We start from the raw sequence: 12499 nt of genomic DNA, 5'->3' as shown, positions 1-12499 counted from the left end.
TCAGACTAGTCACCCCTGACTGCAGCGGGGGCAGGGCTGGGTTCTGATCTCAGCTAGACCAGTATAAAATCCACGCAATCAGACCCAGGCCTGGGACGGGAGGATTCGTTCACATTATTCTCTCCACTCCAGTTCCACTGTCCATTTCCATTGAGATGGTCCCTCTACCCCCTCCTTTCTGCTGCCTTTTTCCTCCTGCTCTTTTTCCTCCTAAACTTCCCCTAAGACAGACCCAAACCCTGCGAAAGGTTTGGCGTGAGATGGGGGGGATCCGGTGCTTGCAACCCCTCTCTTCCTTTTATCATACACTCAACGGCTTCCAACGTTTTCTTTGGAAGTTGATCTCAATCCCACCCCATGGGTGGCCATGCCAGGGTCCCCACCACACGCTGGGCACCTCCCATGTGATGCCAGGCGCTCTGGCCTCCCACCGGCTGTGGCTCATACTGGGTGGAGCAAGTCTACGATCTACAGGCCATGGTCGGTTGGCAACTAAAATAAACCAGCCCGGGCGCATCACACCCCCAGTATCAGACTGCCCCAGGTGCGCCGAGCACCAATTAATTCAAGCAAGGTCCATATGCAATGCCCACCGAAATCAGCGGGGAAACGCCCACTGATGGGTCAGTTCTCCAGCCGGTGACTTCCCTGGAGCTAGGCCGATTTATGCCAGCCAGGGACCTGGTCCCACGGGTCGTGCTCTGGTTTACGAGGTCTCACCCTGCTCCCACTGAATCTAGAGCAAAACCCCTGTGGGTTTCATGGGGGGGGCAGGACTAGCCCCAGTCTGGGGAGAGACGCACGGGCCATACAGAGGCTGCGTTATCTAGGGAATCATTTCCCAAACAAGGGGTCCCAACCCACCAGTGGGTCGCAGGGAGATTCTAGATGGGTTGCCTTAGTGAAGGGAAGGGGGTTCACCCCCACACAGCAATGGCGGCCGCTCCCCCCTGGGACGGGAGGAGGGTTCACCCCCACACAGCAATGGCGGCCGCTCCCCCCTGGGACGGGAGGAGGGTTCACCCCCACACAGCAATGGCGGCCGCTCCCCCCTGGGACGGGAAGGAGGTTCACCCCCACACAGCAATGGCGGCCGCTCCCCCCTGGGACGGGAAGGGGGTTCACCCCCACACAGCAATGGCCACCCCCAGCCACTCTCCCACGCGTGTACGACCCTCTAGGAATCTCTCTCTATGACCCCGGGAGCATTCAGTCATTGGCCAGCGGGTGGCGCGAGGCACCGCCCCTCCATTGGTCATCGGGGCCCGACGGCGCCCGGCCATTGGTTAACGCTTCGGAGGGCGGAGCCTTTTCCGTGCCCTATATAAGGCAGCCCCCGGGTACGCCGTTCTCTTTTTTTTCATCCGCCATCGCTGTGGCTGTTCGTGTGAGGTGAGGCCAGGGCGGGGCGCGCTGGGCCGGGGCTGGGGGCCGGGCGGCCGCAGGGGGGAGGAGGGCCGGGCCGAGGGGGCGAGCGCGCGGCAGAAGGCGGGCGCGCGGGGCTCTCCGCGGGGCCGGCGCGCATGCGCAGAGGCGGCCGGCGCGCTAGCGACACGGGCGCGTGCGGCCCCTGGGCCTGGCGCGCGCTGCTGCTGCAGCGGGAGGGGTTTGCAAGGGGGGAGGGGCACAGCACGTGGCCCGGGAGGCTCCTTCCCCCAGCCCCGTGCATTGTGGGGGCGGGATTCGTCTCCCCCCCCCCCGCCTGGTGCAGCGGGGTCGGGCAAGTGGCTCCCCCGGTTGTGCCTCAGTTTCCCCACCTGCAAAGCGCCCGCAGCGCTGCGGGGTTCTCGCAAACAGGGCTGCGAAGGAGAGACCAGCTGCCCCCGTGCCGGCCCCCAGGGCACCCCCTACACACCCCGCAGATGCCCCTGTCGCTTCCAGCCTTGCTGCGGGCTGGCCCGCAGCGCCTCCCTCTTCACCCCGGCACGGGAGGGGCCCTGGGCTCTGCTGGCTGCAGGGGCCTGGCAGCCCTGGGGCCCCTGTCCTCGTGCATGGTGTCACCCTTGCCCCTGATTCCTGTAACGAGGGTTGGGTCCGCGGCACCGTGCAGTGGGTTGTGTAACTGCTGCGCTTGGTGCTGTACAGATCCCCAACAAAGACTCCCCCTCTGAGGGCTTGTGGGTCCCAGCTTCATAGCTTTGCTGACTTCATTGCACCCACCACGGGCTCCTGCAATCCCCCACCCTTATGCCAGGAGCTGTATGTGCCCCCTTCTCCAAAGTGTGAAACGAGTGTCCTGGTCTGACAGCCGTTCCCTCCCGGGAAAAGCTGCACCCTGGGTTTGTGGGGTGGCTGGGGATGCAGCAGAATTGTCCTGTCTCTTCCTGGCTCATTCCCTCTGCCTCTCCCGCAGGGTCAGAGCCCACAGCTTTGGTCGCGATGCCCGTTGCCAGGAGCTGGGTGTGCCGGAAGACCTATGTCACCCCCCGGCGCCCCTTTGAGAAATCCCGCCTCGACCAGGAGCTGAAGCTCATTGGTGAGTTTTGGGGGTGGGGGGGGACTCAGGCTGGTGCCTGGCTGGAGCTTAGCAGGAGGCACTGTGCTGGGGGGGGGCTCATAGGGGGCACTGCTCCAGGGAGTGGGTCAAGGGTGCTCTCCCTTGGCAGTCAGGGCTGGCCCTGGGGCTACGTTAGGGGGTGCTGGGCTGCAGGAAGCAGGGTGGGGGGGCTCAGCAGGGGGCGCTCTCACTCGCAGTCAGGGCTGGCACTAGGGGGCGCTGTGCCACCATATGCAGCTTGTGTTAGATGCAGCATTAATGGCCCAGTGGTTTGTTTTCTGATCTTTAGGAGATTTAACCCCATTAAGCCAGGTAATATTCAACCTGCTGCCTCTCTAGTCAGTAGGATACAGTCCTGAACTGTGTCCCAGTGCCTGGTGAGGGGTCCCCCATATAACCAGCCCCTGCGCCCCACCCCAGAAGTGGCTGCCTGTTGGTAACAGCCCTGCTCCTCCCCAGGTGAATACGGGCTGCGGAACAAGCGTGAGGTTTGGCGGGTGAAGTTCACCCTGGCCAAGATCCGCAAGGCGGCCCGTGAGCTGCTCACGCTGGATGAGAAGGACCCCAAGCGCCTCTTTGAAGGTAGGGGGGCAGGATATGGGGGGTGACATGGTGGAGGGTGCTGGGAGCTGGTCCCAGTGGATGTCTGAAGTTGGGAGGGGAAGGGGCAGGGTCCCTGGGATCTGACTCCTGTCTCACCCCCCCCCCCCCACCCCCAGGCAATGCCCTGCTGCGACGGCTGGTGCGCATCGGGGTGCTGGATGAGGGCAAGATGAAGCTGGATTATATCCTGGGCCTCAAGATTGAGGATTTCCTGGAGCGGCGCCTCCAGACCCAGGTCTTCAAGCTGGGGCTGGCCAAGTCCATCCACCATGCCCGGGTGCTGATCCGCCAGAGGCACATCCGGTAGGGCAGCTGTGCCACGCTCTGTGTGTATGGGGGGGTGGGGGGGGTCTAGTGGGTTACATCAGGGGTGAGGGCTGAGAGCCAGGACTCCTGGGTTCTCTTCCCTGGCTCTGGGAGGGGAGGGTCTAGTAGGGGGTTACAGTAGGGGTGGGGGCTGGGAGCCAGGACTCCTGGGTTCAGTTATTGACTCTGCCACCTGGACCTGCTGGTTCGCTGGGGTGGTATCTCCCCCGGCTGGTGAGTTCGTGAGGAGGGGCCATGTGGCAGGCAGGTCAGTGGCCCTGTTCTCGGTGATTGACCCTGCCAAGGACCCAGGGCAAAGCTGATCCCAAGGACGTGGGGAGTTTGGCTGTTGCTCCGACCCTCCCCGTGCTAAAGCTTTGCTCTTGCTGTGTTGTGTAGCCCTCCTGGATGAGCCTGTGAGGTGCATGGAGCCCCCTGCCCAGAGGGGCAGGCTCTGGCCTGGGGAACCCCCCGGTTGGTCTAACCCTGCGCTCCGGGTAGTGGGCGGTAGGGCTGCCCATGTCGGCAAGGCTCACTGCGGCAGAGCCGTACACCTTGCGAAGGGCCAGGCCATTCCACCAGCCCCCTGCGCTTGGGGCTGCTGCAAAGGTAATGAGCCACCGCCTGCTCCGTGCCCCACGCTGGGAGGGGTCTGCCAATGGAGATTGGATCTCAGGGCTACCTGGGAATGGAGCTTGGTTCAGTGGGACCTGGTTCTGATCTCGGCTCCCCTGGTGTCAATCTGGAGTCACTCCTCTTTTGCAGTGGGAATAGGGCTGGCTTCTGATCGCTGCTCCTAGCATCAATCCAGAGGGTCACCCCTTTTCTTTGGACTCTGGATTCACACCTGGTAACAGCAGGAGCTGGCTTGGAGGGTGGGGTGGAGGGGACTGGGAATCTAGGAGCAGCTGATGTGCAGCTGGCTCTGGGGAGTGTCTGGGAGGAGCTAAGAGATGGCGAAGGGGTGGAGCATTTTCCCCAGGGGTTGCATGTTAAATCCTGAGGGGTCCCATTGCCCCAGAGCACTGTGGGTAGGTGGCTTCCTGTGCCTGCCCTCACCCCTCTCCCTTTCCCCAGTGTGCGGAAGCAGGTCGTGAACATCCCATCCTTCATCGTGCGCCTGGACTCGCAGAAGCACATCGACTTCTCGCTGCGCTCGCCCTATGGGGGCGGCCGGCCTGGCCGTGTCAAGAGGAAGAACGCCAAGAAGGGGCAGGGTGGCGCTGGTGGGGCAGATGAGGAAGAGGAGGATTAAAGGCTGGGCGGCTCCCCTTGCTGGGCAGCCTGCGTTGCTGTATCTCTCAATAAACCAGTTTGGAGTGGAGCTTGTACTGGACTCCCCCTGCCCTGGGATTGGACTGTTAGTGGGGTCCTTGCATTGGGGCATCAGGGCTGCTGGACCCCAGCCTCACAGCAAATGCTCAGACCTCTCTGTGCCTCACTTGGGGGGGGGGGCGGCTCTGGGCTGTGAGCGGGAGGCCCTTTGCAGTGTCTCCTGGGCCCTGCCGCAGGCAGTTTCCCCAGCTTGTTCTGTCTGGAAGTGAGCCCTGTCCTGCCTGCTGCTTGCCCTTCCCCCCTGCAGGCTGCACCGGCCCTTGGAAATAAAACTGGGGCATGGACCTGCTGCCTGTTTCCACACTGGGGGTGTGGTTGGGTTGGAGGGTTAACCCTGATCAGTGGCTGGCTGATGCTAATGGGGGTGGAGGCTACTCCCAGGGAGGGGCAGGAAGGGGAAGTAGCTGGGGGCTGTGTCACAAAGGCCATAGGGCCCAGTTCAGTATGGCTGGGCCCTCCCTCTCCCTGCCCCCCAGCTCAACACTGGGGGAGGAGCTTGGCCTGTTTGTGCCCTGGGCTGGGTTCTCCAGGTGCTGGCTGCTTCAGGGACATTTCTAGGATGCCTCTGTTCTGGGGTTAGACTGGGGCATTTGGGGGGGGGGTGAAGAGGAGTACCCCTCCCTCACACTGAATGGTCCCCTGGGTCCTAGCCCCTCTGGCCCAATGCTGCCCCAGCCAAGCTTGGGGGTGGGGTGGGGGGAGAGATGTGCTGGGGTCTGGGCACATGGGTAAGAGGTGTGCCATGGCCTTGGGGGCTTCAAGAAGAGGGGAAAGGCCCATTCTTGGTGGGACCCCTGCCCTGCCCTGCTGTTTCCTGCCTCATGGCACTGGGGGATGCCAGGCTGCTGTCAGCTAGACCTCACTCCCCTCGTATTGTGCCAGAAGCTGGCAGTGGTCACACCGGGATGGATCAGTGGGTGGTCACCTGTTGTGTTCATTCCCTGGGGGGGCACCTGGCCCTGGCAGAAGTTGGGGTCCAGGGGTAGCTGGACCTTTGGTCTGACCCAGTCTGGCTGCTCTTCGCTCACCCCAGGAGTCCTCCTGGCCTGAGAAGGGGGCTGGGGCCCCTGCCTGGCTGAGAAGCAAACGGGGCAGCAAGCAACTGGCTGGACGGTGGCTTTACGGGGGGCTGGTTAAGGAGAAGGGGGTGAGACCTGCCCTGTCCCCAGCACCTGGTGCTGTATCACCTGGGGGAGCCCCGCCCCACCCCCCAGAGGGAGGTGGGTCCAGGGCTGGGACCTGCTGGGAAATGAAGGTGAAAGGCTGGAGCTGGGCCAGGGATGGGAAAGGGGGGGGTTGGGGGAACAGCCCTGGGCTGTAATAACTGGCACAGTGCAGCTGGGGGCCCCCCCACACCGGCCCCTTGACCCTCAGCCCAGCTGCTGGGGGAAACGAAAGCCGGAGGGGGGGGGAAGCAGCTGGGTTTTTTCCTGAACCGTGGAGCGACTTTCAGTAACTTTGCTCCCCTGAGTCAGCGGATGTGGTGCCAAGAGCCTTACGGGAACAGCCGGGCGCGGAAGGGAGTCAGGACGGGGTCAACTCTAGATGCAGCAGCCTCTGGGGTGGGGCCCGGGGGGGCTGTTTACAGGAGGCTCCCTCAACCAGCGGCTGAGCTGCAGCCACTGCTCTGGGGGGCACCAGCCCGGCTCTGGTCCCAGGCCTGGGTCTTGGCGGGCTCATGGGGCTTTTCCCTCTTAGGGTGTGGGGGCTCTGAGGGGCTGCCCCTGTATCCCCCGGGTCCCAGGCAGCCCCAAAGCAGTGGCGGGAGGCAGGGTGCAGCAGACCGAGGTTTATTCTGTCCCGACGCAGCGGTACAAGCCCACGGCCCAGCCCGGCTGGTAGTGACGGGGCCGCGAGCGCTCCTGGGGGGAAGACGAGGTCCGTGAGGTTGGCGGGACGCCCTCCAGGGGATGAGGTGGGAGCCCCAACACGGGGCCACGGTCCGCTTTGACTCCTCTGGCTATAGGTGGGATGTAGACCCCATGCCCTCCCCAGAGCTGGGGAGAGAACCCAGGAGTCCTGGCTCCTAGTCCCCTCCCTCCAATCGCTAGATCCCGCTCCCCAGAGTTGGAGAGAGAACCCAGGAGTCCTGGCTTCCAGTCCCCACTAATTCCTGTGTCCCCCTCCCAGTTCTTATCCTGGGTCGCAGCCCTGGCCCAAAGAGCCCCATCCACTCCAGGCCTTTCCCCCCTCCAGTCCCGTCTCTCCCACACGCCGGAGCTGCCAGGGGGCTGAAGCCAGTCTTCCCCCCCCCCCGGTCTCTCCCAACCCTGTGGTGCTGGGTTTTCCACAGGGTGTGGGGTACAGACCCCTTCCCTGGTCTTCCTCCCGCTGCGCTGGAAATAGCGGGGGTGTCCCAGAGGGGGTCCTGCTCTGGGGTTTCCTCCCCTCCCCCACCTGTTACGGGAGGCTCCCTGGACCCCCCCCCCCTCGCTCCTCTCCCCTCCCGCTGGGCCGACAGTTCGGTAGGGCCTGGGGCGCGGCCCCCTAGCAGCGCAGGGAGTTGCGCAGGGCCCGGGGCACGGGCAGCCCCTCCAGATCGGGCCCCCCCGTCCCTGCCCGGACGCTGGCCCGCACGGCCCGCCGGCACAGCTCCTGCAGCGAGGCCACCTTGCAGCGCAGCGGGCGGGCCAGGGCCAGGGGCTCGGGGCGGCTGCCCTGGGCCTCCAGGTAGCAGGGGGCCCCCGGGTGCCCGGCCCGCCCCAGGTAGTGCTCTACCAGTTGCACCACGCAGGCGAAGGCGGGCGGGCCGGGGGCCCCCGGCTGGGTCTCCAGGTGGAAGGCGGCCCCCCGCTGCTGGATGCGCAGGTTGGTGATGCCGGCCCCGGTGCGGAGGCTGAGGGTGAAGAGGTGCCGGTGGTCGGAGGAGTCGCGGACCAGGAAAGCCCCCGGCGGGTGGGGGCTCAGCAGCCGCTTGGCCTCCGCCCCCGACAGGCTGCCCCAGTAGAAGCCGCTGGCCTCCAGCCTCTCCAGCGCCGTCTCCACCCGCTCGAAGTCCCCGCAGAAGCTCCGGTAGCGGTAGGACGGGCCGGGGGGCCGCGGGGCGGGGGGCCGGCTCATGGCGGCCGGGGGGTCCGGGCAGCAGCGCACGCAGGGCCAACACAGCGGGACCATCGCGCTGCCCAGGCCGGATTCTCCTCCCCCCCCCGCCCACCCCGCTGAGTCCTCCGGCTCACCGGGGTCCCTCCCGCGGGATCATCTGTGGAGAGAAGGGGGGAGGGGGGGTCAATGGAAAGGGGGGGGGGGGAGCCCGGGGCTGTGGGTCGGGAGTGAGGGGCGTCTCAGGGCAGGTACCTGCAAGGTCTCGCACAGAATCCAACACGGGCTATTAACGCTCCTCACGATCTAACGACCCTGGGGCTGGGGAGAGAACCCAGGAGTCCTGGCCCCCAGCCCCCCCCCCCCGCTCTAATCAGTAGACCCCACTCCCCTCGCAGAGGCGGGGAGAGAACCCAGGAGTCCTGGCCTCCAGCCCCCACGGCTCTTACCACTAGACCCCACTCCCCTCCCAGAGGCGGGGAGAGAACCCAGGAGTCCTGGCCTCCAGCCCCCACGGCTCTTACCACTAGACCCCACTCCCCTCCCAGAGGCGGGGAGAGAACCCAGGAGTCCTGGCTCCCAGCCCCCCTTCTCTAACCAGTCTAGTATTGGAATCACCTCCAGGTGTAAAGGGGTGTGTGTACACTTACTTGCGTGCTGGGATTTCTGTGCAGGACACACACACACACAGCGACAAAGGTGCACACAAGCAGGCTCAGACACACATGTACCCCACAGAAACATACCCTTAGAGTCACCTACAACGTCCATCACACACACACACACACACACACACGTACCCAAAGGTCACACTGTGGCCAGCCAGCAACACACAGCAAACTGCACCAAATACAGTTACACACAAACACACACAAAACATACACACACTCACTCCCAGAAGCACCTCTGCATACCAGGGATACACACACATAATCACCCCCACAGAAGAACATACCTAAAAATCTATGGTGTGTGGGTGCACGCCTGCCGCCCCGTGCTGGAGGGGATGAGCTCTGCACTGTGTGTGTTTGTATACACACCATACACTTAAGAGCACCCACAAAATATACACACAAACAAACCACCCCCCACATCCACACACTTATAACACACTCCTCAGAAACCCCATCGCAGATCTACACACGCAACATATTATTCCATATAATTATACACACACACTGAAAACACACCTGTGCAAACACAAGCATTCACAACTACCCATACACACACCCTCTCACACACGTATAACATACAAATGCACACAGATATGGTAACACAAAGATAAATGTATATCTCCTGTATGTCTGGTTTCTTTGTGTACATTATACACAAAGCATGAGAGGCATAAACACACACACACAATATATACACACAGAGAGGAGTGTGTGGAAGACACTCATGGACAAAACGTGTACATTCACACCAACAGAATATGCAAACATACTCATAACATATACAAGCAAAATGTACACCCACCCACTCAATCCTCCCCTCCCCACACACAATGTACACACACACAATCCTCACACAAAATGTACACACAGTACACACACACTCCTCCCCGCACAAAATGTACACACTCACACACATACCCCCCCCAAATGTACAGACGCACACACCTCCCCACACAGAATGTACACACACACACAAACTGTACACACTCACACAATCCTCCCCACTCAAAATGTACACACACACACCTCCCCACACAAAATGTACACCCTCACACACACAGTGTACACACTCACACACATACAAAATGTACACACCCACACACACCTCCCCACACAAAATGTACAGACGCACACACCTCCCCACACAGAATGTACACACACACACACAAACTGTACACACTCACACAATCCTCCCCACTCAAAATGTACACACACATACAAAATGTACACACACACACCTCCCCACACAAAATGTACACCCTCACACACACAGTGTACACACTCACACACATACAAAATGTACACACCCACACACACCTCCCCACACAAAATGTACAGACGCACACACCTCCCCACACAGAATGTATACACACACACACAAACTGTACACACTCACACAATCCTCCCCACTCAAAATGTACACACACATACAAAATGTACACACACACACACCTCCCCACACAAAATTTACGTACACACACACACACTCACACAATCCTCCCCACTCAAAATGTACACACACACACACACCTCCCCACACAAAATGTACACACACACACACAGACACACAGACACACCACCACAAACTCTTCTGCTCTCTGCCTGCCGCTGCCCCAGCCCAGCAGCCCCAGAGAACAGGGAGCAAATCCCACTTTGTCTCTGTGTGTGTGTGTGTGTGGGGTGGGGGCAAAGGGGAACAAACATTTTAAGGCTGCGCCAAATTCACTCCCTGCTCCAACTTCCTCCAGGAAACCCTGAGGCTGGAACAAACCTCCAGCTCCGGGGGAACAGGAACTCTTGTTGGGCCTAAAAAACAAGAAACCCGGCGGGTAGATTATTTCAAACCAAGCTCTTATAAAAAACCTGACCCTATGAAATGAACGAAGGGCCTGAGCTGCATCGTGCTCCGCGAAATCGGGGAGCCCAGTTCTGGGAACCCTTTTCCTAAGGCTCATGCAAACCCTCCCGGGTCAAAGCCTCGAGCCTGGCACAGATTTCCTCACCCGCTTGGATTTGTCCCATTGATTGCAGTGAAACACACTCCCGCACGTCACTTCTTTGGATGTACCGGGGCCCAGAGCCAGTGTGACGGGCACCCGCGGCCCGGGCATCCCAGTGTGAGCCCAAGTAACTACACTAAATGTCAAAAAACCCAACCCGTCAACTGGCCCCAACTAGCAAGTGTGAAAAACCGTGACGGGGTGGAAGGTAATAGGTGGGGATATTAGACAAAGCCCTGAATATCGGCATGGTCCTTATAAAATCGAGACATCCAGTCCCCCATAACCCCAAATAACTAACCTAAAACCAATATTAACCCCCCTACCCCCAACCAGCCCAGAAACTGACCCCAAATAACTAACCTAAAACCAATGTTAACCCCCCTACCCCCAACCAGCCCAGAAACTGACCCCAAATAACTAACCTAAAACCAATGTTAACCCCCCTACCCCCAACCAGCCCGGAAACTGACCCCAAATAACTAACCTAAAACCAATGTTAACCCCCCCACCCCCAAAGCAGCCCAGAAACTGACCCCAAATAACTAACCTAAAACCAATGTTAACCCCCCCACCCCCAAAGCAGCCCAGAAACTGACCCCAAATAACTAACCTAAAACCAATATTAACCCCCCACAAACCAGCCTGGAAACTGACCCCAAATAACTAACCTAAAACCAAGGTTAAAAAACAAACCCCAAGTGTAAACTGACCCCAAATCAGTGGGATATTAACAATTAACAATTAAGGAATGGCAGAATTAAAACAGTGGCAAAAAGAGACAGGTCAGGAGGGTCGGGGGGGGGGGAGGACAAAAATTGTTCTTAAAAAAAAAAAAAAACCCCGTGAAAACTTTAAAATAATCCCTTTAAACCAGGCATTGGAAAGCTCTTCCTTCAAATCAACCAGCCCCCAATTTCTCCCAGGCAGGCCCCTTCTTAATGAGGATTGTTGTTATCCTCATTAACAGCCCGGGCTCCTTGGAGCAGGGAGTTGGGTGTTGCTAAAAGCACCCTAAAGTCCCATTGTCTTGCCGGCTGCTCTGCTCCATGGGGGTGACGGGGGGCAGGGGGCAGCGGGGCAAATTTGGGGGCAGTTGTGCCAGGGGTGCCTAGGTCCAGGCCCCCCACCCCGGGCAAAAAATAAAAACGACTTGCAAAATCCCCTGGTGGGTAGTTTTTGTGAGTGTCTGCCCACGGTCGCTCACGCCCGAAATAATCGCCCGTTTTAACTCACCCCTTTCTGATCCCAAACCAGTCCAGATTGATGCGATTTCGCTCGCCGCCCGTGTAGACCTATTCTGGCGTGATGGGAAGGGAAGCTATTCCTGGAGTCCTCTCTGGGCAGGGGAGGGGGGGGGAGGGAAACAAAGCAAATCAACTCCACTCCCCCAAGTCACAGGAAAGCCTCCCCCTTGGGGGGCACATCCTGGCCAGGCAGCCGACCCCCCAATCTCCCGGGGGGGGGGGAGGGAGCAGGGCCCCTGGAGAGGGGAGCTGCCGGGAAGCCGCGGTAGGCACCGCAGGGGGAAGGAGGAAAAACCACTTTCCCTTTCGCACAAGCAGGAGGCTTGGATGCTTTGGGAGTTGTGGGTCTGGGGCGGGGGGGGTGGGGGCGGCACAGGAAAGGTCTTTCCCCCCCCACCTCCCCCGCCCAGCCCGGCCCCTAATCTCGTCAATTTCACACCCCACCCCACCCATTCAGGCTGAAATTGACACGCGGCCAGAGTCTCTCCTGGCTGGACTGGGGAGGGGGGGGTATCCTGGGATGGGGGTGGGGGGGTCTCATATTTATTTTTGTGAATGGGCCCCATCCCCATCCCATTGGCCACAGGGGGTGCTCGGGGCCGGCGGGCTGGGCTGTGATTGGCAGGCGAAGCTGGGTTAACCCCCCCAGGCTCAGGGTGATTCCTGGAAGTGTGCAGGGCACTGTTGGTAAAAGGGAGGGGATCTTCGCCGCGGTCCCTCCCCCTCGCTGCCTGCACGGGGCTGAGGGACACCGGGGAGGGGGCAGGGCTGGCTTTCCTCCCCTTTCCCTCCTGGGGG

The 12499-nt window shown here is 60.7% G+C and overlaps 2 protein-coding genes across 8 annotated transcripts; one reads left to right on the top strand and one right to left on the bottom strand.

Moving 5' to 3' along the window:
- The first annotated feature begins 1293 nt into the window (after positions 1–1293).
- RPS9 (ribosomal protein S9) lies at positions 1294–4730 on the top strand. Its single transcript, XM_073322190.2, has 5 exons — positions 1294–1392; positions 2354–2476; positions 2957–3079; positions 3217–3403; positions 4484–4730. The coding sequence occupies exons 2-5, from the start codon at positions 2380–2382 to the stop codon at positions 4659–4661; spliced, it is 585 nt and encodes a 194-aa protein (XP_073178291.1). The 5' UTR covers positions 1294–1392; positions 2354–2379; the 3' UTR covers positions 4662–4730.
- A 2450-nt stretch (positions 4731–7180) lies between these two features.
- On the bottom strand, positions 7181–12201 carry LOC140902268 (suppressor of cytokine signaling 3). 7 transcript variants are annotated; one of them, XM_073322184.2, is made up of 3 exons: positions 11691–12079; positions 10157–10260; positions 7181–7940 (listed from the first exon to the last, which is right to left on the bottom strand). In XM_073322184.2, exon 3 carries the CDS (start codon positions 7853–7855, stop codon positions 7229–7231), a length of 627 nt encoding a protein of 208 aa, XP_073178285.1. In that variant the 5' UTR covers positions 7856–7940; positions 10157–10260; positions 11691–12079; the 3' UTR covers positions 7181–7228. The 7 variants fall into 7 exon arrangements, 2 of the variants coding, with proteins under 2 accessions (XP_073178285.1, XP_073178286.1); XM_073322185.2 differs by having other exon boundaries at positions 10226–10260; XR_012156029.2 differs by lacking the exon at positions 7181–7940 and adding an exon at positions 12151–12201 and having other exon boundaries at positions 7947–10260; positions 11691–11793.
- Positions 12202–12499: the final 298 nt, after the last annotated feature.

This window comes from Lepidochelys kempii, chromosome 23 (assembly GCF_965140285.1).
Source record: "Lepidochelys kempii isolate rLepKem1 chromosome 23, rLepKem1.hap1, whole genome shotgun sequence".
NCBI lineage: Eukaryota > Metazoa > Chordata > Testudines > Cheloniidae > Lepidochelys > Lepidochelys kempii.
Note: the sequence above shows the minus strand (reverse complement) of the source record. Positions and strands in the feature narration are given on the sequence as shown.

Excerpts from the sequence above, each read along its gene's own strand:
- RPS9 (XM_073322190.2), top strand. The coding sequence starts at position 2,380 with ATGCCCGTTGCCAGGAGCTGGGTGTGCCGGAAGACCTATGTCACCCCC. Across the intron at positions 2,477-2,956 it reads CCAGGAGCTGAAGCTCATTG|GTGAATACGGGCTGCGGAAC; the intron begins GTGAGTTTTGGG and ends GCTCCTCCCCAG. Across the intron at positions 3,404-4,483 it reads ATCCGCCAGAGGCACATCCG|TGTGCGGAAGCAGGTCGTGA; the intron begins GTAGGGCAGCTG and ends CCCTTTCCCCAG.
- LOC140902268 (XM_073322184.2), bottom strand. The coding sequence starts at position 7,855 with ATGGTCCCGCTGTGTTGGCCCTGCGTGCGCTGCTGCCCGGACCCCCCG.